The following is a 26,034-nucleotide window of genomic DNA, read 5'->3' on the forward strand; positions in this document are numbered from 1 at the left end:
TTTGCCATCAAACTGTGACATTTCCGTCTCGTACTCATCGATTTGTGTATTTCTTCCCTTTGTTTCTTTATTTCTTCATTTTACCGCAATGCGTCAGGGCTGGATAAAGATGGAACAGGTCACTGTCGCGCAGATGTAAAGAACTCGAAAATAAAAGTGTTTACGCCACTTTTAGCAAAAGATTTTCCGCGAATAAGTATTTTCTAACAAGTCTGTCCAAATCTGTATTATTCTTTTTAAATAGAGCGTAAAGTGGTCAACTGAACCGGACACGATAATGCATGTATCTTCAATTAACGGGTTTTGCCGAATTACTACTCGCTGGTCACCGCTCTGGAAATTGCAAAATCCAATTTCCAGTTCAAAAAGTACGAAATCGGATTCCCAGCGGGACGTTGGACGCGACGGCAGCGTCGCGACGTCGCGACGTGAAGTCGCGTTCTTCGACGTGCCAGCTCGGGTCCTTTTTCCCGCAGCTTCCGTGCCCGCAATACGACGATCGAAGTATCCGCAGAGCACTTTTTGCAGTTCAAACATGATCCAACGGATAAGATTTGTCGTGCAACAGAATAGCGAATCCGAATTGGAAAGGAAGATGCAACGATAATCAAGTGCAATTATAAATAAGGAATTAATAAAGACTCGTATGCAATATCGTGTATTATATCATGCTTTTAAATTTTTAAATATATGTCACTGTTTTAACATCGTGGCTGCCTCGTAGATCTTATTTATTTTCTTTAATGATTAAAGATAGTTTATCTCAAGTTATAATGAACTGGTACCATCCCTTTGATGACTATGCTGCTTATTACGCACGCTTCATAATAAAAATTATTTTATATTTATCGTCGTATATTTAGAGCTTCAATATTTTATAGAAACGCTATGTCGTAGTGTAATACCATATGTTTTTTCTTACATCAACATTTGATTTAAACAAAGTGGTGAATCTTTTACCGAGGCGCGAGGGTCGAATTCCGCACGAATGAACTTTTCACAAGACCGTACAAAAATAATGACAGTGCGACGAGAGAGATCCTACAATAGTAAACACGGACCGTACTCGCTGTTTCCTCGAGCCCTCATTTGTTCGACGGAAAATATTCTGCAGGGCACATACTGGTTACGTCGCATGTTTAGAACAGAAAAACAAAATACACGGTCGAAACCTACCAGTTTTATTCTCGAAGGAGGACGGTACGCTCTGGCAGGATGCGCAGCACAAAAGCCCCGCCAGCAACAGCCACCTGGATAGCTCGGTCAATCTCTTCGGCATCATCTGAAACAACGAGAAGCGAATTGAATTAACCGCTGGATAATCACATCACGCGGCTTTCTGTCCTGTTCAACGGTCACTTTGAATCAGACACAGAGGTCCAAGTATCGATTATCGTTTGCGTTTTGTTCTATATTGATATGGACTATCGTGATAAAAAAAATATACTATCAAAGTTCTACGATCTTTATCATTTCGTGATATTTATATTGTATTTTTTTTAAATCGATTTTTCTATTTCTGACAAATTATCTGTGTAAAAACGTATTGCAGAGTCTATTGTTGTACTACATCTGTTAAATTGATTTCGACACTACCGATTTGACGAACAGAACGCAAAATTCGATTTATGGAGGGATGAGACGTTTTTGTGCCGCGGAGAGAATCGTGACACTTTTATTTCGAAAGACAAATAAATCTTACGTACTTGGTTGGCATTAAAAAGCGCGCGTTATTCATCGGGGAGTTTTTTGCTTCATCTCCACGGAACGAAATAAACACGATCGGTACATGCGTTTGTGTTCGTGAACGGTAGGTAGCATGTTCCCCATTGTTTAAAAGCTGCAACATGGCTATGCGATTGCAGAAATGTGATTAATTCGTCTAATTGGGTATCCAGAGTGCAGTTGGTCGACGCGATCAATGGCCAGAATGATGGGCTCGACATTAATTACAACCGTGTAAATACGCGCACGCGAAATAATATCTGCTCCACGATGCGGAATAAAACTCGCGATATTGTCCTACGGTCAAGCATGCTGCATGATAATAAGGGGATGAAATATTAGTTTCTACGGTAATCGCGAGTAACTCATTTGCTGTTTAATGTTACATCCAAAGTGTAACGACCGAAATTAATATTAAAGTCAGCCAAGTACGTTGATTATTGTTCTCGATAATGATATAGATATATGAGAATCTTTGATACATTAATACTCACCATATTTGTAATGTAATCCTTGCATGATATAAATCCTTATGTGAATGTAGAAAAGATTCAAATAAATATCTGACGTATTTACGTCATATGCATATACATCCTTTCAAGCATTTTGCACATCTCCGTAAATCGTCTACTGAGGCCGTGTGCCAAAAAGCACTATCAATGCTGCCAAGTTCTTATATCCTTTTCATAACTTCTCTTGTCCCATTGCCAATGTGCTGTCAGTGATTATGTGTACGAAAATGTATTATATAAAACGTTTGACACGTAACGGATCTGTATCAGCATCTAACATTGTTTCAAAATACCGAATATTTATTCAACGCATAGGAAGGCCTCTGAAGAAAAATTCATCGAACGACACAGACGTGAACATACTACATGGATTAAATAATTTGTATGATCCCATCGATACGTACGAGTGCCATGAATATGCGAGTAACTATGGCGGGTACAGCTTACGGTACTTTGACGAAACGTAAAACAGGCAGAGGTGTCGTAGTAACAACACGACGTGACTACATTTTCCGACAAACCGGCACACTTCGCCCGAGCCATTCGCGACGAGTAATATATGGAGCGAGGACCAATGTGTCCTTTACAACGACGCCGTGGAGGAGCGAACTCGATGTCGTGTAAAGTGAGTCGTAAAGACCGTTGTTAACTGCTCTCCCCAAAGGCTCCCGTTCCGCCACTCGCGAGAGGTTGCCGGGGATAATTTCCGACGGGTCATGACCTGCCCCAATCGACCGGCAGAATCGTCAAAATTACATTCCCACGACCACGAAAACGCGAATGCGTAGGTGCAGAATCCTCGCCGAATCTCCGCGTTTCCCGAATCGGTGAACGTCCCCTGAGAGGGAGAGAACTTCGACTGATAACAAAGTTACACCGAACGAAATCTGATTAAGGAGACGCGATTACTTGACAGTCTCGGAAATTCAGTCTCGATTTTTACATAATACTGCAGCTGCAGTATATACATATTTATAGGTATGTACAAAGTTTCCGAAATAATCTCTGCGGACTACATAACGTCAAAGTTCGGACTTTTACTCGAATCTTTAATTTTCTTTTTGTTTAAATTAGAGTTATACATCGAGTAGAGAATAAATATGGAATGAATTACGTATCATCTTTACGCATGCTAAAAAATAATGGCTCGTACGAGCAACCGTATGTTTGAGCAAGATCGAGGACAACTCCCAGGGGCTAGACGCTTCAGCGTTCATCGATCGACGAGAATTCGATCGTACCTGTTAACGACCACGTCGAGAAAGTCTTTGAAGAGCGGGGCCAGACGCGAGTGGCCGTGGCGGCTGGGTCACTGTCACTAACCGCGAAAATTATACATTCGCGTACACACAGAGGGGACTTGCTACTTCAATTGGCGGAAGAAGAGAAAGATGGATAGAAGATCGTTCATCTAAATTTCTCGGGCTTCACGATAGAAAGGAAGTACACGGTATTACTCGAACACGACACCCAACTTCGCATATATAAAGCGACAGTTTAGATATTCTTCACGTAAGCTTCAGACGAACAAGACAGTGGCCTGACGCGCGTTATAGCAACATGACATCCGTTCGAAGGTTCGCATACTAATGATTTAATAAGCGGCTATCTATAGCTCGGAGACATCGAAGACCTGTCATAATCAAGGAGTAATGCACTCATATTGGAGAAAGTAGGATATCCTATGAAATATAGCGTCCTGTATAGTCTTCGCGAGACTGATCGCGAGACAGCGCTGTGCCATGTGTATCATTAATTGTAACGTTTATTAGTATGAAGCTAATCTTCATAATAATTCCAAAAATAATTCAGTAAATAAATAAATTCACCTACTGTAAAATCAGAAATTCAAAAAATCGTGTTCAGAAGCAATAATAACTTGAAGTCCAAGCGAGAGAGACGCCGGATTTTAATCAGTTAATGTCCATATCATTCTGACAAAAAAAAGAAAAATCATCGAATAATTATAAGATGTTTTTAAAAATATGTCGTCCTCTTAAAATAATACGTAGCGTCGTCTCAAATTTAAAAAATAATTTAAAATAAATTTGAAGCATTCTCCGAATTTATTTTAAACATGTATTTTAGTACGCATAAAAAATTTGCAAATCCAACTGAATTTATACGTTCGATAGTCAGTCAAGAATTTTATGCACGTAATATTTGTCCACATCTATTTAAGAAGCGGTTCGAAAGAATGTAAATGGATTTTTTGCTTGAGTTACATCAAGGCAAAAAAATGAAAAGGCAAAAAAGTTTTCGATCGTGTCTACGTTCGTTAATCGACTCGTTAAACCGCCAAAGTTTGATGCACTCGGAATGGCTAAAATTCTCGAGCGTGCGAACGTTATCGGTGAATTCGCATCGGCGCGATCGACAATGATACTTTCACCCGCGTCAGGCGCGAATGAATCGACTCGCTCTCGAGGCTCATCAACGAATCATTTCCGCCGATCATTGAAGCTGTACACATGTTCTCTCAAGTGGTATTGCCTAATATGATTCTCCCAAAAAAAAACGTCAAAAATTGTATTGCATAATTAGAACATATGGGGAGGGGAGGGTCTTGTACGATGGAAACCACTAAATATAAATTTCATTTCAAAGATCGATGAGATACTTCGCATAATTTATTTCGAAAGATGTCAGAATACATATAATTCACTGAATTTACGTGAAATCTAAGGATAACGATCTAAGTAAAAGCTACGCAATATTAAAATTTCGACAGGGTTCCAGAGAGTCCTGCTCTGATTAGGGCTAAACGTCACTGCACATGACGCAAGAAACTGGACCACGACAAAGGGCTGCGTGCTCCTTTGCAGGACGGAAGCTCGCTGAAAGTTGCTTTCGTCGTATTTGCACGTGGAATCGCGGCATAACGAGACACACGTGCTAACGGTAGACGCTGCTCCGGGCGCCGATCTCCTCTCTTGAACGAGATTCCCAGAAAGAAAGAGCGTGATGAAGAGAGAGAGAAAGAGAGGGAAGAAGGTAAAGAGAGAGGCGAAACAGTCGGGCGAATGGGCAAAGCAGACCGCTTTGTGCGAAGCCGCCTTTAGAATCGGCGACATCCGACCTTGAAGATCGAATCAGGATCACGATAGCCTCAATAATATTAGACTTTCCCGATCATGCCGACAAAACGTGAAGAGATTTCGTGACTTAGATGCGAAATTAGAATTTTAAGACAGATAAGAATCTTGATAATAGCGGTTTTATGATAATTTCACCAATCTAAACATATTGAGATCACTAGATAGATCACGAAGGAAGATATATATATATATATATATATATATATATATATATATATATATATATGCTTAGAGAAGGAAACAATTCGGTGTAGAAATTTTTACGAAAGGTCGGAGGGAACACAAATCTAATACACATACAGCAATTAGTTATGTCTTGCGATAGTATAAAATATTATAGAAAATACTAATCTCTGTAACCATCTTACGCGTGCCTAGTCACGGAATTCTATTTCTTATTCAAATAAACTTGAAAATTTTTCTATCCTGTATAGCTAAGTGATTCGTTCATCCATGATTCCCAATAAATAAATTAAACGATGGATCAAGTGGATTGATCAAGTTAAGACTAATACATCTACAATCCTGTTTATTTTTTATATTGTAAACCTACATATATGTTATAAATATGTTGCAACATATTTTATAAATATTCATATAATCAAATAGACGCATAGCTAATTACACGCGTGTATTTATGTGAGTATGCAATAAACATCTACTCGAGGCACGAGCGCGTTCGCACATCTGGATGATACGCTCGCGGGCTCTAACGATCATTAATTAATAATTAACGCGCATGGATGTTCACGTTTTCCTGTCCGTCGTAGACGAGAGTCCGAGACGAGAAAGTCAAAGGACGTGCGAGATACAGGTTTCCACCGTGCAATTAATGCTAATTGATCAAGTCATTCCGCGGCCTCTGCGATAAGACGCGCGTATAGATATACTAGAAAATAAAACTACCATGAAACATGGCGCGGATAGCATAATTATCGAAAAACGATGTTCGGCTTTGATCGCGCGCGCGCTTTGATACATCTATCTATTAAACGGAATTTAATTTACTTGTCTACCTGGAAACATTTTATCTGACACAATTCTCCGACCGCAAAATTAAAAGAACTGACAATTGTTTAATTAAATCGGCTCGACTAAATTCGTCGACAATCAGACATTTCCTATTTTGTGCGTGATTATTGGCGAAATTAAGTAGACTCTAACAGTTTTCGTTCCTCACAGTTCAACTTTGCTTTGCTCCGTTTGAAACGCTGTTTTTTTTTTTTTTTTTTTTAAATGTCGCTATTCCGCTTTGAACTTATTAAGTTCCGATAGAAAGTCCGGCAATGAATTCCAAATACGGATGGAATAGTTGCAGCTCCGAAATTCCATAATGTCTCGTATCCTGCGAAGTTACGAACGCCAGGGCGAAAATTCAGTCTGCGGACATCTCATTTTTCACTTCATCCGCCAAATACGGTTCCTCTCAGCGGCTTTACGAGTCGTCGGCTCGCTCGGGGTTAATTTATGCGTGAATAGAACGCCCGAAAGAGGAAAGAAAACGGCCGAGAAGAAAAGAAGCGGGGAAAAGTGGACGCGAAGGATCGCGTCGGGGACTTTGTGGCACCGAGATCGATTAAAAGGACCGTCCTCGAGAAATTAACGCATCGCTGAGGGCGTCAATTAGGCATTACTGACGATGCTCCAATATGCAAATACCGTTAAACCTTATATACGCTATTTTCCATTTGAAAGAATCTCGACGGCGCTCTGGTACTTTCTCGTCGGAGAACTGAGCTTACCACCACCTAGTGAATTAAAAACGGGTGAATAAAGTAAGATAATGTCCCGGTAATTAACAAATCCATTCGAAAAGAAAACGCGGATTAAATGAGGTAATTGACGACATGTATTAAGTGCTACATACTAAAAAAATATGTTACAAAAATAGATGTGCGCTAAATAATATTAAGAGTAAATTGTAGTTACATAAAATCTAAAAATATATCCTATAGTAAATTATAAAAAAAATACTTGTGTACGAATAATACGAGAGATTATATTGCCAGATGTAAAAAAGCATCGTGAACACTTTCGCGCCGATTAATGTTCACTAAATGTTCAATCTTCCGCGATGTACTAATTGCAACTGCCGCTTGGCACGTTATTAAATGAATGCCCAATGAATCATGCGTGTTCCGACATAGATCGTTATGGGAATCAGCACACGTAAACCGCATATTATGTCGTCGACGCAGGTAAAAGTTCCGAGACGATGCGCAATCATAGAAGGAGAATTCTTTCTCTCTTTCTTTCTGCCTTACATGACTCTCCTTTCTCACAGAAGCGCGTGTACAATGTATAATTATCGTTTACATCGTTAGAAAAAGTATTACGGCGGACGCGACCATACAAAACATTTTTTCTCAATCGTATAATTAATTATTTTTCTATCAGTTTTTTTTTCTTAAAAAAAGCACGCATTGTTAATTAATAACTCTTCTCGAACAATAATTTGTTACAGTATAACAGTAATAATAATTTGTATTTTATTTTAATATTTTAATCTATAATACTGTGCTTCTATAGATGCTGATTAATGGTAATCATTTTATCTGACTTTCTCTCTAAAAATAAGAGATGAAAGAAAATGAAGGATTAATTGAACCTATAAACTATTTCTGGGCGGCACATATAGATATTCATACAATCGTTATCACGTACCGTTCGCCATTAATTTACCGACATTAACGTTATGACGCTCTTACTTGTCCCACGAGGCCGTGCGTGAGTTGTCGTGCAATTAATCGAATCGAATTTCCTGAGAGAAATCGAATATTCGGCGGGGACCCAGCTGGTCGAGAGAAGCAGTCATTACGAGAAGTTGCGATAGAGAACAGAAATTCGGTAAGTCCGGGGAGGGTACACCGAGGGCAAGGCCAACCCCTCGGGACTTCGGAGCACGTTGTGGACAAGGGTTAAGCGCGTGTGTGAACGAAGGCGCTGGCGACCACTACTAATTTCAGGTGCGAGGAAGCAATTATCGGCTCTTCAACGAGCCCGCGCGCGCTCAAGTGTGACGGCCAGCCGTTCACGAGATCTGTTCAGGTAGTTTCTCGCCTTACCGGACTCGGCCGAACGCGACCGTGACTAATTCCCTTAAGGGGTTACGCACACCTCTCGCCTCGCTACGCCGCGTGCGAAACGAATGCGGACGTACATCTTTATGTTTCCGCAGGGCCACGACGTAACGTGTTTCTTTCGAGCGCGAGTGACCGTACGTCATAAGGAGCGCAAAGAGAAGAACGATACGACGTCTCCCGAGATTGAGTCAGCGATACCTGCAGAAAGATGTTGGTCGAAAAGCCACAGATCTGTCTCAACCCTCGACATCCGAGACGTACTCCACTTTGTGCTCAATTGAAGCCATCCATTCCTTTCTAATGCACTTTTTACGGATGTTCTAAGAGGAAAGAAAAGACAAAATCACCAACTGTACTAAGTGGCGATCGCTTCTCCCATCTTACAGGAAAAAAATTATCCTTAAGTGAGTGCTCGTGCTTGATAGACGAGGAAAAGAGAGGAAAAGAAATTATTGGACGGGTAATGGTTCTTGAAAAGTTAACAAAAGAAGTTTTTCTCTAAGACATAATTTAATATAAAGATGTCTTTCAAAGCGTTTCTGGAAATTCTACGAACATAGAAATATAATATACTCAAGAAGTCGATATTAATTAATTTCTTAATTACTTTCGTAAAATATTTGATTGCTGTCTGACGGTGTCTTGCCTGAATTAGCAGAGAACAAACATCCTTTTATTTTCGATATTCTTGCCACCACCCTCAATTCTTTCTCTCAATACATTTTCATCAAGATTACTTCAGATAAACATTCCATTATCACGAAATCATATATTAATTCGTTTAAGAAATTGTCAAATTTATTGAATGCGCGAATTGCATTAATCATGTACAATTCCAGAGTGCGGTATTCCAGAAGACCGGTTCTTGCGTTTGTTAACGAGAATTTGCCAGCTAGGAGATACGATTTGAAAGCACGAATGTAATTTGGTGTGAGAACAGAAAGGTACAAAGAGAAAATGTAGCGGAAATGAATTCAAGGCGAATATCACGAATCAAATATATATAACAGCGGGAAAGTGTGTGATGGGACAAATTTATCATATTCTAAGGCGAGCTCGATAATTGGTATTTTTAAACGCGAAAATTCATGTCTCTTAAACTGATCTCGTAATTCTCGATGTACCATAAGTGTAAATTTTGCACCTCGCGTAAATGAAATTCGGCATCGTCTCGAAACTCGTTGAAAACCAGCATCTTACGGCCATTTTCGCGATAAGCGCACGTTAATTATGTCGATAAATACTCGCGATAAAGAAAGGAGGGAAGAAGAGAAGAAGAGAGAAGTGCGAGTGCACCGTGGTTTTTCTCGACGGGCCCCGGCGCGGCGCGTTTCCGTTCGATTCTCCGAAAGTCGAACGGACGCGGACGTAAGTGATGGTTTCCGACGAAAATCCCCGCGGAGGAAGAATGATTTACGATCGATTCGGTTCGGGAAGGAAAGTCAAGCCGCGGGGGAGCCGCGCCGCCACAGGTCGGCTTAATGCACCGGGCGAAACCAGTGGGAAGAGCTTTAATTATGCACGACGTTTCTGAATTAAGGCCACTCGGCTTTATGGTGCCCGTATATGCGAGGCGTTTTACATAATAGCTCCCTCGCGGGGTTGGAAAATAATGTGCCGAAGAGGAGGCGAGTTGGTAGAAACTATGAGAACCATGAGAACCATGTGTGCGCACGGCAGCGATGCTATCTGCTCTCACCGCTCGAGATGAGAGAGCTTCGACGGGGCTTCATCTTTATCACTGTTATCGCGCGGCATAGATTTTACGGTATTTCATATCATATTTCACATCGTATTGCGTTCTATCTGTGAATAATTTTGTGCAGTTAAGTTTCATTTCATAATCGGATATAGCTGGAAATCACGTTACTTCACTTATCAGCCTTGCGAACAAACGCTGAGAAAATGGAATAAATCTCTCGTGTAATTTGCGCGCGGTTCCAGATTCATTGGCTGAGTGATTTGCGATCGAGAAGTTGAAGCAGATTGCGATAACAAGTTACGGTTAGAATTTATGAGTCCTATTCCCCTTGGCGAACGTGCCGGGACCAAATTTGGAACTGGGTGGATAAGTTCGCGTGTAAACGACTCCGAGATCGAGGCGGGCCCCGAGACAGCGTGGCCCCACGGTTTCACTTTATCTCTCTCTCTTTCACGTGGACCACACAGCGTCGACGAAGGTGCGTGTCACGCACACGGAACTCGTCGCCGGGTCTGTGTGCGAGCGCTCGCGTGCTTCCGAGGCCCGACTGCGTACACGACGGCCAAATCTACGTCGATGAGAATTAATGCGAGTCGATCGCGGCTGGCGAGGCACGCCACGAATTTCCGGTCGTGAATGAAACGAAAGTGGTTTTTCTCCGTGTATCGAGTCTCGGCCTGTTCTGTTCCGGCGGCGTTGACGAATAATTCCGACTAGCGATTTGATACCGAGAGCCTCTCCCGTGGGGGATTCGAGGAAACCAGATTGAGAGCGCGCGATTGCACGGATTCGACGCGAGATGCAATTTTGAGATTATCTCGCATATTAATAAAACCCGCGGGGGCACCTCAATTTGCGCGCCTCATGAGATTATCGTACTCTGACATCTGAAATATCAGCGATATTTTATGTCACATTCCGATAATCGCACAAAACTCGTACGACCCGACACACGAAAAACTGACAGGGCTTTTTATATATCATTGCATCGGTAAAACATTTCTATATCGCCGTGTACCGCATATAATATGTTACAAAAGCAACGTCATGCACTCGAAGATAGCAATATCGGCCATCTGTCATAATTGTTTTACTATTTTTTTGTCGCATGCAAATATTTGTGCATTTTTGACAGAGAGCATTTAACGCTATCTCGCAATGATACATTATTTGTTGAGCACATCGTTAAGCTCTCTCGTTAAACGTGTACTGCACAAATTTCTTTCATGTAACATGCATTCGATACAGGAAAATTATTCATAAAATATCCTTGGTCAAAATCCATTTTCGTCGTGACATATATTTAATGACTTTTATCGCAAATGGCGAACAGCTACAAAACTAAAAGCAAACCTAATCCAGATCATCTATACATATATAACGTATTCTCCCCTTTTTTGCCGCGATTGTTCTACCTTCGCGGTTAATACGATCAGCACAGTATTTTTTACCTCATTCCCTGTCCACACTCTCTCTTCCATCGTTTACTTTTATTTCGTAGCGCGGCTCTAATATTGAATCCACAGCGGAGTAGCTCCACTCCGCGCCACCTCGGCCCTCCCGGCTCGCTGCAAATTTAATGACTCCGCGGATAATCGTGAGACTACTTACGGGCGAAAAGTGGCCATTTACTTGCGGGAGGATATAACAGGATTGGCCTTTAATTCCCTCGCCACATTCCACCAGCCGCGCTTAACGCCCGACCGTGTGACCCGCTTACCGTGTAAAGTAACGTCGGACCTCCCAGCCCTCCCAACCTTTTATCGCTAATTTTTCGCGATACGTTTCCCCGCGGAATGAAACGCCGCCGGACGATCGCGCCGTTAATTAATCGAGCGGAACAATTAAAACCGCTTATTCGCCACTAATTTTTCTCGCGTTATAAAATGCAAAAACGCACTCCGGATTCATGCATCTGTTGGTTAAGCTTCTTTTCAAAGAGTTTTCCCTCGTTCGCGATTAACATTCGAGGAATTTCCGCTGACATCATTCAAATGAATCATTTTCCAGCGTTTATAGTTTTGCAGCATATTTTAAACCATTCGTTTCTCGGTTTTAATGATGGGAAGATTTAGAGAGAGGTATTAACCACCACAGGAGCAGCAGAAGAGCGTGTAATTTTATCAGATTAAAAATGTTAATGTTACGCTTCATTTATATCTACCTCGCCGTGAATGCGCAATATGGTTATTCGATTAAATTACATGAAAAATTTAACGAGTTAGATAATATAATGTGACATAAAAATATTCATAAAATATTCTATTCACACTGATTTCATATATAAATTTCATATGTATATATACTTGTTATTGTAATTTAGAAGAAATCGGAACTTGACAAAAAATTAAATTTATTTAACTCTTATCCTGCTTTCGATCTCTAACTATAATTAATCCTAAATTTATCCGCGTTTTTAAACTTATTTTACAAATCCTTTCTTTCCATACGCGTCAAAATGGTCCCCCAGCGAGCGGACTTAAAAATCCGTCACGAGAGAGCCACGCATCGTCGCGAACTGCAACCGGCCTATATTAACTACGAAGGCGTATCACGTATGCAGGCCGCTGGGCCCGGGCCCACCTCGCCTCTCCTCTCCTCGCGTGCAATGAAATTTTCATCGTGCCGGGGCCCCGGCTTACGGGATACGCGCGCTCATGCGAAACCGTACCGATCTACAGTCCCACGAATCTTTCACGCAGAGGCCGACGCGGCGCGAGCAACAAAAGTCCGCAAAAGCGAGAAAAAGTTGTCGGTCCTCGACGAGCTGAGACCGCGCATCACCGGGACGTCGAGATGAGGCTCACGATCGGTTTTGAGATCAATTCTTTGGCTCGCCGGCGCCGAAGTCAACGTCATCGTGATTGGACGGTGTGAAAAAAGAAAAGCACAATGCAAAATCAAAAGAATACATAATGGTCGCACATCCTCTTCAAGATAAAAAAACTTGGAATATATATATATATATTTTTCTTATATTATTCTATAAAATAGTTTCTTTTAAATCAACAGATTTTCGGTAGGCATATAAATTCCGATATTAAAGATTTTTAAGTATAAAACGTGGATGTACCTTTATAACTGCATTTCGCAGATAAAAATATTATATAAATAAAAGTATAAAGCATAGCAAGTACAATAGTATTCAAACAACATGCGTTTGAAATTAACCAATTATAAACCAGCGAATCTCTAAATGGATACTAATTTATATAACACAATAATTGTTTTAGCGAAACATACCCTCCTATCCAATTTGTAGACGAATAATTCGATTTAACTAGACTTTCGCTGAACTGTAGTGATATTTCAACACATGCAATCAAATTTATTAGATTTCAAACATTTCGAAGTAAAATTATCTATCGTTTCGCTTTATTATTGTAGCAAAAAACTCACGTATAGAATAATAAAAATAATATAGTGCAAGGGATTATTTAAAAATATTAATTCGTACTCACGGTAACGATAATAGAGATGTTTAATGAAAGTATTTTATATCATCAAAATATATAAACAACAAACATATATAAATTCAAAACACAGAAAATGAAAAATTTGAAAAATTGCAAGCGCCAAAAATGGGAATTTAAGATACACAAACACGAAGCTACAAATGGATACATTTTTGTTATATTGGTGAAACATCATCGTGACTCAATCGTTTGTTAAATATTCTAGTGCATTGACCGATTTTAAATGGATCCGTGCGAACGGCACGTGTGGAAGCAAATATAATCCTCGAAAATACGGATGCGGAAAACGCGCGGAGAGAAAAACGTTACGCGGGAGGCCGGCGGTGTAAGCGCTATTTATGAGTATGAGATTTTAACGCAATTTCATCGGCGAGAGCCTAACGAGATTTAAAAAAAGAAGAAGCCGATACGTTCTCATCGCCTTTCAACGACACTCTGTGAAATGAATCGCGAAAGTGTGCGATGCGGCAAATCGGAAAACGAGAGAGAAGGAAATTGTTCCGCGCGTCGCCGGCCAATAATAAAACGCTTTCTGCTAATCGTATTTAAGACGCGCCATAACGTAAATTGCTACACGTAAAAACGTTTATGTGCAGAAATTAGAAGATATCACGTGGGTTATTTGTTATAAAGACTCCTACAATTCATATATTTTATCGTCGTAGCGTAACAAACCGTTAATAAGCCAATGAAAGAAAAAATATCTCGATTATTCAACATCACCAAATACCGGATCATGCAGTTTGCGAGGATTTCCTGTGTCTCTGTCGGAATAATGTTCCGAATAGGGGTCAAGATTTACATGTTCTCGCTCCTTCCAGCGACGAGAATTTCTCCGTTTCTTTTCTAGGTGGTCCGACGTCTGATTGAAGGAATGACGAAAGTTATATGGGCTCTCGTGAGTGGCATCGACGCGACGCATTTGAAATAAATTCCACGCGCCAATTCCGCCGCCGATCCCATTTTATTCCGCCGGCAAATTCAAGGGATTGCGTCACCGCGAATCACTAATTAAGTTATTTCTCCTCGGCGGGCGCAGCTCTAATTGCAATACGCCGCATCCGAGGCCGCATCATACTTTTCAGGTGGAATTTCGTTATCAAACAAAAACGCTGGTATTTCTATAAAGGTGGAATTAATGGTGCTCCAAAAATGTGCAGCAGTACATCGAAAGTTATACGAGAATCGTATGAAAATGTAAATTAAAAATGTAATCTGCATAATGATATATAAATGGTAAATTGCATTTTAATTATTGACTTTTGCTTCGCATGTTGCGAAAGCGGCGATGTATGGAATCGTTATTAATTACCGTTGATAATAATTAATATATTACGTAGTATATTTCTCTCTAATTAGCGAGAATAAAATTTATAGATGTTACAGACATTTATCCCTAATTTATTTCATCGCGTCGTTACACCGCTCGAGAGAAAATAGTGGGCACATAAAATTGCGATAAATGTCAAGTTAACATGTAATAGTAACATATATAAAGTGGCGTAAATCTCCATTCTTTTAAAAGAATATCTATATGTATTTCTATTTTTATTAGATATCGTAAAATTATATCGTGATATCACGCTACCTTCTTGCAACCGCGCGCGCGCGCGAATGAAAGATATCTCACTATTATCAGAATCTCATGCAATAAATTTGATATGTATTAGTTCAGGAATTTCTAACTTTCATGTATTTCTCGCGTCAGAAAGTTTAAAAGTCTGTATAACAAATATTATCGTATTTGATGTCTTGATATCAACGGCTCCAATCAGTCGAAAGTTGAGACCATAAAAGAGTGCATCGTTAATAATTATTTCATTTTGTGTAATGAGAAATTGTTAGTCTCGTATCGCAAATCGATTATCTATATACGCGTATAAAATTAAAATTATTCCGCTATAAGCTATAAGCCTCTTTGTCAACTTCTATCTTTGATGTATTAATTCAATAGGACAGAGAGCGTTACAAATCGCGATGCGCGCGTCAATGTGAATTATTGTCGGCAACGTTTGTTCGCGTCCCAATATGGAATTTAAATTTCGAATGTGCGTAACACCTGTCTTCGTTAATTTCGCGTGCTACTCCGGCACACAATCGGGCTTATTGTTTCGACCTGGGCAGATCGCATCGTTATATGCGCGATCATCCGTGAACAGGAGCATTAATACAGTTCATTTTGCGTGCCAGCATGTATATGAATGCCCCAATTGCATAACGTTACGAATATTTACGCGCGACATCAAATACCTATCGCTCGTGCAAATAAGCACATAAAAATGATGATTAAAATTGTGGATTCGGAAATACTAACCGCTTCTTATTACATGAATTAGTTGCCGAAAATATATGCTATATAAATATAAAGTATTTCTTGCCCACTTTTTATTTACATATGTTAAGTGCATATTTAAAAATTCTCTGAATATTACTTCCTCTTCTTAACCTTTGAATAACATAGAGAGACCAAAACGCAGACCTCAATTTCTGTCAAAAGAATATTTCAAAAAAAGAAAGAAAAGAAAATGAAGTAACACATCTACATATTTTACTCCTTTTTCTTTCTGCGCTTCACAAATATTAATTTTGCATAAATACATATAAAATATATCTTAAAGAATAAAAATCATCTTTAATTAATAAAAAATTATTGACATAAATTAATTTATTATTCTTACTTTCTACAAAGTTTCCAAGACGAATAAAATCATGTGACGTTAATAAATCAATCATTATAATTTTAATAATCAAGAGAAGTAAATTAAATCGTTGCAAAAAATATTGCGACTTCCTGTATACAACTCCTAGAATGTTTAAAAAACCCAGTTTTAACAAAAAAAAAAATCCTACAGAATGTTTTATCATGTAAATAATTGTTTTTTCTCAGTTCGCAACACGTTTAAGTAATATGTAATTTTTTTCATTCAAGTGATATAGAAAATTAAAAATTTATTAATATTAGAAGAGGAAAAATAATGATTTTTGTATAAATCAATCAATTGTGTAATTCCATATTTTTAATATGTTGCTCGGTAGACGCGTTAATTCAAGTTGACTATACACAGTATGACTGTATACTTAACGCTTCATTTCATAGCTATGTGAAAACGATTTGGTTTTATCTAGAAATACGAGAAGAATTTCGAATGTACTCTGTCGGGAGAAAGTGCTGCAGCAGCTCGTATTATATGGTATCGTGACAACAAACGTCTTCTTCGAGCGCACTTATTGATGTTAAACCGCAATATACAAGGCCCCTACATACTTTTACGGACCGCCCGCGAGATCCAAACCGTTAGGATCTATTACCTACTTACTTTTGACCAGATAATCACCGTATATGCTGAATGCCTGAACTTAAAACACGCCATATAAACGTGTGAATTTGTAAAATTGATCGATAATATAAACCCTATCATATTATATATTATTATTCCAATGCTTGAAGAAGAAACTGACATTAAAAATAAAATGTTCTGTATAATAGAAGACCATAACCGTATTAAAATAAAAAATATATCATGAAACGTGGAACATGTTATATTCTATTTCTTATAAAGATTTATGACATTTTCTTGATTAATTAAACTTAATCAATTATATAATTTCAAACAACGATTTACGAAATTTATTAATTTATTGTTATTCAAATTGTTATTCCAGATTTATAAATAGCAAAATTTCTAATATGATTTAAATTATAAATAATTTCTAATATGATTTAAATTATGATTTAAATTGGCACGTGTAATATAATTTTTTAATTAAAATTAATTAATGTCTCAGTTTCTTTGTTTGTTTGTATCCATCGCATTCGTAAGTCACATTACATCCAATTTTGCTATACTTAGCTCAAGGATGTTGTTTGTGGATAAGTAATAGCAAATATTGCAGGGCTCGTTTTTGCTCGTAATTTGATGGGAAGTTCGCAAAATAATTAAGTGCCCGAGTACTTAACGGTAATCTAATGTCACCTTAACGAGTGTAGGATCGATAGTCCGTAATGAAGCAGCCACGTTACCGCAGGTGTCCCATGCTGTCCCGTCGTGAAAATTGAGGAAGCGCGTTAACCGAAAATTAAGATATTAGGTTTGAGAAAACTTAATTGTCGCGAACGTCGCGTCGCCGTCTAACCACCTAAGAGTTGTTTTGCCTCTGTGCATCAAAATTGCAGTAAAGTAACTTCCTCTATCTAATTACGATGGCCCTATCAAGTTAATTGAAATTAGGTATCAGTATGGAATAAATAATGTAAATTGTAAATAAAGAAAACGAAACTACTAGCAAGAAATGCACAATGTACGACGTACGTGAATGTAAATGTGTAATTTATTATTCTCATGCGAGAATTCATTCATTTAAAGCCGAAGCTGAGCCGCAACGTATAAGAGTGTAGAATATAAATCCAATCTCAACAACTCGATCGAAACTGCAAATTGAGTTTGTAGTATTGAAATTTCGTTATATCAACAACGTCTGGAAACCTAATCAAATTTCGTTATGGTAAATATCCTGTTCGAACTATACCTACTCAATATAATGCAATTTTTAAGAAAAAGTAGGATCCAAGTATTCGAAGGCAAAACCAATAGTTATAAAAAATTCATTGATCTATCATTCATCGATGTTTCAATTGACGTCATTAAATAAAATATGTTCAGGCTAAAACATCGAAAAATTTCTCTCCGGATATTCGGAAGTTTGTTCCGAATATTATTCGGACTACGAGTATCCTTTCATAAATAATAAGACAGACACAACGCGCCGTCTCATTTTTGTCGGTACGCCCGGCTCATTTCATCCTGAAAATCGATCTGCATTCCTGATAGCCTCTTGACCTGTTATACAGCTATTCTCGAAAGATCTTTGGTGGGATCGATATCATCCCTGGTAACGACTAGAACTATATATGCCTGCTGGGCACACTAATTGGATTGGCAAATAGCGAACGAGACCAGGATAACGTATTCTCTCAACAATGAGACGTACTACACGAATTTCCAAATCGATATTATGTGAAGGATTCTAATAATATCTTAAAAACAGTTAGAACACAATTCGCAGAATTTCTGCCGAATTTGTTAGAGTACGGAAATGTTTGTTATATAAGGATTTTATTTTACAGTATATTTTTGTAATAAAAACAGACTTTTAAAACATTTATCGTCCACTTTTTTAATAATTTAAAATATCTTATGTAATTTCCACTCAAAACTGCTACTCTTCAAAGCGCGTTTCACAGATTCAGAAAATTAACTATGCTGACGGTTTACGTTACTTCTTCGAAAAAATATTTGCCCTCTGTATAAATTCTTCGCAGTTTGCCGTACTGCTTAATCCTTCCATCACGTGGCATAGTCAAATGTACTCCTGGTACCTAGAGATTGTAAAATACGTAGAAAAATTTGCAACGGTGGCTGTGCTGTTTGCAACGCCGGCTAGCCAGCCGTTCCCTATCCGTTGTGACACTAAAAAATGGAAAAGAGAGTTGTAGTAGAGTTGCGTACCGACTCGCGGGTAATAAAATATAATGGCAGTTTTATTGCGCTAGCGTCGTGTAGCGCACTTACGTCACTCGAATTCAACCATAGTAGCCGAGAGTTAAACTTGTTTTGTCCCGCGCGCGCCCTGCGGTTATCTCCCCGTAGTAAGACACTTTTTACCCCGATCCAACATTTCGTGTCGCTGTGAAATAGGTCACTCCAACTCGTAGCCGTAGCGGATAAAATTTTTAGCGCGCCCGTCTAACTTGGTTATAATTTCCCATCTAGTGGCTATTTCGCGTTATTACAGAAGCTGAGGTAATCGAGATGAGCCGAATGGCCGATATGTCTCTAATATTAATGACAAAATTGACTCTATCTTATTCTTCGTTTAAAATTATATATTTTCTTTGAAAAGTATAGTTTATCTTTCTAAATTATAGATTACTCGCGTGACACAAAATGCATCAACTTTATGTATCGTAATATTTCCCTCGGGGAAAAATCTTAAAATGCTTTCTCTCAGGTTTGATATAGAAGCATTACCTGGATACCTCTTATATGGAACGCATTCATTTGTCGGTATCTTATAAGGCGATGAAATATACCGTACGAGAACTTGCGCGCAAATATGCGTCTTTCAGGATAAAGAATTGCAGGATCAAGTAGTTTCCGTTTGTGGCCCGAACAAGTAACAACGTTCATATTCTTCAACGAGCAGACTATTCTCGGCGCGCCATTGTCTTTCGGCAGCGGCTTCGCTCGCGGCGAACGTGCCCATGAAAAGCCCAGGCTCGTTAAAGAGGGAACTCGGAAAACTCGGTGGGTGAACAATTCGCGGGAGCTCTCGCGAAATTATGTTCGCGCAACCGACAACCACGTTTGCGGGGAGAAAAACCGAAGGAAAAGGAGGATGTGCGGCGCCGCTCGGTTAAATGAAAAATTGAGCTTCGCTCTCAAGTCCCGCGCACCATCCGTAAAGTCTCGAAGAGCTTTAGTACGGGTGAAGAGTTTCATCGCGTTTGGAATTCCTCGCCAAGACGAAATCGTCTCTAAGTAATAACGGCGGTAAAATCGCGAGTTTCCGCAGTAACCGCAAAATAATAGGAAAATAAATTGACCGCCATTCACGAAAGACATTTCATTCGTATATATAACCGTATTTCGACCATGACAAAATACTGTACTTGCGGTATTTTACCGGGTGCCAATCAATCGCGATTGAATTTCGCATTCATGTCCGCCTACGAATGTAAATACGGCGAAATAATTGGCTCCGTCCCCTATAAATTTCTCCGCTTCGGTTTGCCAACTCGATCGATCAAAGTTACGTCTTTGAGTAAACCGAGAATACCCGCGGACCTGGATCTCCTGACTTGTCTGAATAATAAAGGTAAGATCGTTTCTTTATTCATTGATCATCTTCAAATACGAGTCTGGAAAGCTCATTTTGCTAACAACGAAAGTAATATCCATTGAAGAGTAATAAATTGTAGAAGAAGCTCGGCGGCGATTGTTGGAAAAATTATATAATACCGTCGATCTATTAACTCATTCAGAGCGGATGTAATCGTCGTTTATTAAAATACTGTCAGCAGAGGATTATATTTCCATAAGATAAAATTGCGAAATAAAATAGTTGCAAATGATAGCGAGTATAATAATAAGTTCGTGTTCAAAATGCAAAAATTATCCGATAAGAGTAACAGATCGGCTTTACATTCACGTCTAAGGAGCTTAAACGTCAAAAGCGAGCTCCATATTGAGTGGTAATACCCTAATGGCGGAATTAAGATCAAGAGCGGAATATTAACTATCGTCGAGCATCCGCTGATGAAACGTAGTATGTTAAGCACGATATTTATCAATTAATTATCACAAAAATAAATAAGAAGAAAGAAATTATTATTTTACAGCTTGTTAAATAATAATATCATCTTGTGGGTATCACAAATCTGCCAACAAACGAATTACGTCCTATAACTCTTTTTAAGTATTAAAAAAATGCTTATAACTGATTAAGTGCATTAAATGATTAAGTCCATTAAGGATGCAAATACAGTAGGTAGTAATTTACAGAGCAAACAAGCGAATGGCACGCGATACGCGAGCGTGCGGAGGAACGAGAGCGTGAAGGTGCGCGGCGATGCAATCAACGCAAACCAGCGAAAGATGCGTCCGAAAGGGGCGATGACAGCAATCGTTCGCTCGCGCGGGTTCCGAAATGAGAAAACCCTTGACAATCCGATATCGCGTAATCCCGCGACTCGCGAGCTTCTCCCCGACGGCGAGGTTGCCCGCGTATTCCGGTACTTTCATATCGAGGCTCATATTGGCGCCGGAAGATCTCCGATAACGCCGCGAGGCGCGACGCGTTTTACGCGCCGCAATCTCGCTCGTATCACCTCCGCGGGATTCACCGCTCGCTCGTCACGGCGGGTGACGACAGGGAATTCATATCGAGGATCACCACGCCCGCGAGTTATCGCCGGCCGGAGAACGATAATAAATGCGCGGATGACGAGTCGGTGTGGCGCGGCGCGGCGCGGCGGCGCGCGTAAAGAGACACGAGGGCAACGAGGGGCCAAGCATTCACCTCCTCCACCTCCTCATTTCTCCTTCTCCTTAGTCTCCTTGTTGGATTTATGAATACCGCCGGGTGTAAAGGGACCGTGCCCGTTTCCTGGTTGTAAAGGGAGATATATGCACCTTATGGGACACCGTACATTAAACCCAGAACAGCCTTTGACGTATACATACGTACACGTAATAACGCGCATGTGTACGAACGTGTGTTGGTAGGGATACATTACGCGTACTTACGTAGCAATGAGTTCAGATACACTTTGACAGTTCTTGATAGCGATAACGTGAGGAAGATACAGTTTGGAATTGTCATAATATATAATCGGGACTTCGATACCTGTGATAATGTATAATTATACTAAAATATATTAATTACGTAATGTGGGGGCCCCCATTTTTTCAAGAAATCGACTTTAAATTACATAACCACAAATAAGAGTAACAGATAGAAATAACTGCCGTACATAGAATATGACGAGTATAAAGTTACCTAAAAAAATTACGTTTACACGGCGATATGCACGAATATAAATGGCGATGGCAGCTAAAAACACGAAGAGTAAATTTTCTTGCGCTCCAGATGTTTTCCCAGCTCTATTTTCTCGGTAGTGTAATAATAACGAACGTAAAGACGAGGACTGTGCACGTAGTTTATCAAACGTAATTAAGTTCGTGACTGTAGGAATGTGGCATTGTCAATAATAATACCGCATCTCTCTTATTTTTACGGTGGTAGGGTGGTACGCGAGCTACATTATATCATCTTATCATGCCGCATGGTTTTTAATTAAAATTCACAAGCTGGCTTCACTGAAGCGTTGAATACATTTCAAATTCGCCAGACAGTCGACTAATAAAACGCGCAATATGCACCGTGCGAGACAATCCTCCTTTTTGAGGAAAGTGACGAAAGTTAAAATAATTCTGCAGCCGAGTAAGCGCGGCGATATCACGTTCGTATGAAATTTTCGGAAATGCTTATATGGAATATTTGACGACAGCGACATTACAATGCCATTATCGGACTGTACCGTTGCTGCCCCGCTTTCCCATTTAAATAACGGGTAGAAGTTTAATGAAGCGGGCAAATTATATGTGTAGTTTCATACGTAATTTGTATTTCATCGCCTCTAGCGAAACTGCGCGGATATTTAATTAATCTCGTTTACAATTAAGCGAATCTGGTATTATAATTCCGGTAAAAATCGGATGTATGTCTGGCTCTACCGTTCCTATCCATAAATTATTGCGCTGGCAAATCTCCTGAAATATCTCCAAAATGTATAATATATTCTCCCTATTGAATTGTTCTGATAGTACGAAATTTTAAATCCAATGAGGAACTCGAGTCAATTTTCCACAACAGAAAAATTGTGTGTATAATGCTGATTATATTTATACAACTCATGAAAATCTACATGCGTAATTTAATTCATTTTAATCGTTTTATTTCGCCATTTTCAATTTCGTTCTCTCATGGTGAACTGTACCTGGCAGTTTTACGAGGAACAACGTTAAAAAAACGCGAATGTGGATTGTTAACGTGTCTTAGAGATGATATCCGTATAAATGTCGGCCGGCCGCGTCATAAAACTATGAAAATTCTCGCCACGGAGAGAGTTCGCGGGCCTTTTGATATTCTATGTGATCGACTGCATATCCTCCGCATAGCAGCGAGCGCGGACGGATTCCTCGGCAGGAGCGGGAGAATCGGTTTCCCGCAAGGCGATTGGAGCGAGACCGAACTTTGGCACTCTTCCTGAATGCCGATGAAACAGATGCAATTTCGTGCGCACGAGGAGCCAGCAGATTAAAGCGGATACAAGGGCGGCGTCGCAGCTGCGGCAGTGATAGAAAAAAAAGGTGATCGACCTAGTTCGCTAGGCGGTTTCTACACCGCGCTCCGTTGTGTCGCACGTATGATCCGATCTGAGTTTAGCGACGTGCGAGCAGTTTAGCAGCGCGGTCGTTCTCGGCGGTGCACAGGTATAGGTACGTACAGAGGAAACAAGCGCAAAAGCTGCTTTGCACACAAGCGCTGTGGATCCGAGGCGCGTCGCCGAGATTGGGTGGCACTTACGGACCAAGAACTTGAGCGCACAAAGTTTCCAACGTTACCGCAACGTAGATACGCAGAGGCGGTCTTAAACTGAGTGTAAACTAGCGGTGGAACAGTATCTCTTAATGCAGGGTTCCTCAAGTAATTTCTACACACCGTACGTGTTTCGCGATAGTTCTTATTTAGCCAAACTCTATATATACTTTAGAAATTTAAAATGTTACTTCAATTATTACTTTTTCCAATACCTGCACTTGCTCTCAGAGTGGCTTATGTGTTCTCACTGTCAATTGTCTTAAAATGTAATTAAAAAATCTCCATTTCTTCTTTATATACCTGATGTAATCTTCACTCTTCCTTCTCTCTTTGATTCAATTTATTTAGCTGAGAGTTTCGATCTCTCGTACTTTGTAAATTTTTATCGAGCTCAGCGAACATCTCAACGTTCATATTTAATATCGTTTTACCTCCGCAGTTTGTGTGATCTAATCTTTCATGTTCTGAATAATTTGAACTTTCTACCGCAAACTTTAATTAACGTTAAGTAAGACTAGACTTTCGTCAAGTTTTGTGTTATACCGACGAGAATTCTATATCAAGAACAAATCGCACCGGGCATAATTGTGGACCGTATCCACGTACGAACGAGCGACGGGAACTATAGTCGGCGCGAATACATTCGCAGCCATGATTAATGCCAATCAAGCGGCGATTTCGCGTTCTGAATTCGGGATCCGGTTAACGCCAGGAATCAATAGACCCGCAAACCGAACCGATTAAGGATGCACGGGCGAGTGGAACCGCAAATCTAGAAATGCAACGTGGGTGGTGTTTCGGGTCTGAATGCAGGATGACTAGAATTCCATAACTAGTTACATCGTTTTACATTCCTGCGCTCATACCGCAGTCCTACTGTCTTACTGGCTGAACGTCATACATAAAACTCCTGGCGAGAACGATACAACACGGCAAATCGCTCTATCGATCGGGCATTTACCATCGAATATGTTAGCGCAGAACGTATCCTCCATATTAGAATTTTTATTTTGCACGCTTTACTACTTTCGGTAGAAATACGCGCGGATATTGATTTTCAAGCTTGCAACTTTTAATATTGCGGGCGAGCCAAAACTGTTTATTACAATTTAACTAGATTCGATTTAACTGCCCTTTGGCAATTAATTTATATTTAACATCTGAAAAAATTCTGCACAAAATTTTGTAACATTGGTAAAATATTTTTTTATACACGGAGCAAAATAATAGAAAATGATAGAATGGATATAAAACTGGCGTGATAATATTGATTCAGCCCAATTTTCCGAGCGCTTTCCCGACGAGACGACGCTACGTCCAGGATTTTCGCTCGGAAATCGACGAAGTCACGGAAAAGCCATCGAGTCACGCGTGCAACGAATTGAACGATCTTCAGGCTCATTAAGAGCGGTGGTAGCGCAACGGTTTGCCGCACATACAACCGTACGTATGTACACATACAACGGTTCGTTTGTCGAGCTTTGATGACCGCGTGTGGCAATACTCGTCTCCGCTTAATAAGATCGACACCAAACATCCGTCGGAAAGCATACTGTCAAAGTTTCTCCTTATCCGAGAACGGATACGAATCGATCTGCCAGCTAGCGGTCTATGAATAGCGTAAAATCCGGATTAAGAAATGGATCGAACAATCCCGTAGAGTAGGAGACGAAGTAACGTCGCATCGCCCAGAGGACGACGCATTTCTCCGAGCAAAATATATAAAGTTCGCGAAAATGACGTGACCTATATGCCAAATGGGATTAAGAGATCTTTAAATTTAAACAGAAAAACCTAATCGAGTTAGTCGAGCGTAGTGATATTAAGATGAATATCGCTTTGTTAAATTTGCGATTATAGGCGCGCCTATTAACGTTGTTTAGAGTATAAAGTGTCCTACATTTAATACACGAATGTCCTTTTTGCAACAAATTTTTTGGCCAATTTAGTGTAATTAGAGTTTTTAGTTTTTACAAAATAATTATCGATTGTACGTAAGGAGCTTCTCGCAATTAACAGTCAAGAAATACACAACAAAATTGTTAGTTTGGTACAACGTCTAGAGATAAGTATGTCGTGCTAAGATGCGAGTGACCCGAATAATCCTATTATTATAGATGGTTAACCATGTAATCCTCTCCCCGATTATATTTTCAACTAAAATTTCACTGAAAGATCCGCCGAGAATAAACGTCAAGTGCCTTTAACGTTAAGCTTGAAGCTCAGGGAAACACGGCTGTGCGCTTAAATTAGGGGCGCGTAGTCTTGACAAAG

The 26,034-nt window shown here is 39.7% G+C and overlaps 1 protein-coding gene across 1 annotated transcript in view; it reads right to left on the reverse strand.

Annotated features, from left to right (window-relative positions):
• The window catches only part of LOC139820048 (uncharacterized), a 39,131-nt gene that overhangs the window by 12,015 nt on the left and 1,082 nt on the right, over nt 1-26,034 (reverse strand). The window contains exon 2 of the mRNA XM_071789970.1: nt 1,177-1,282. Within this exon, the coding sequence (XP_071646071.1) occupies nt 1,177-1,282 (106 nt within the window). The remainder of the gene's footprint in view (nt 1-1,176; nt 1,283-26,034) is intronic.

This window comes from Temnothorax longispinosus, chromosome 10 (assembly GCF_030848805.1).
Source record: "Temnothorax longispinosus isolate EJ_2023e chromosome 10, Tlon_JGU_v1, whole genome shotgun sequence".
In the NCBI taxonomy this organism is placed as follows: Eukaryota; Metazoa; Arthropoda; class Insecta; order Hymenoptera; family Formicidae; genus Temnothorax; species Temnothorax longispinosus.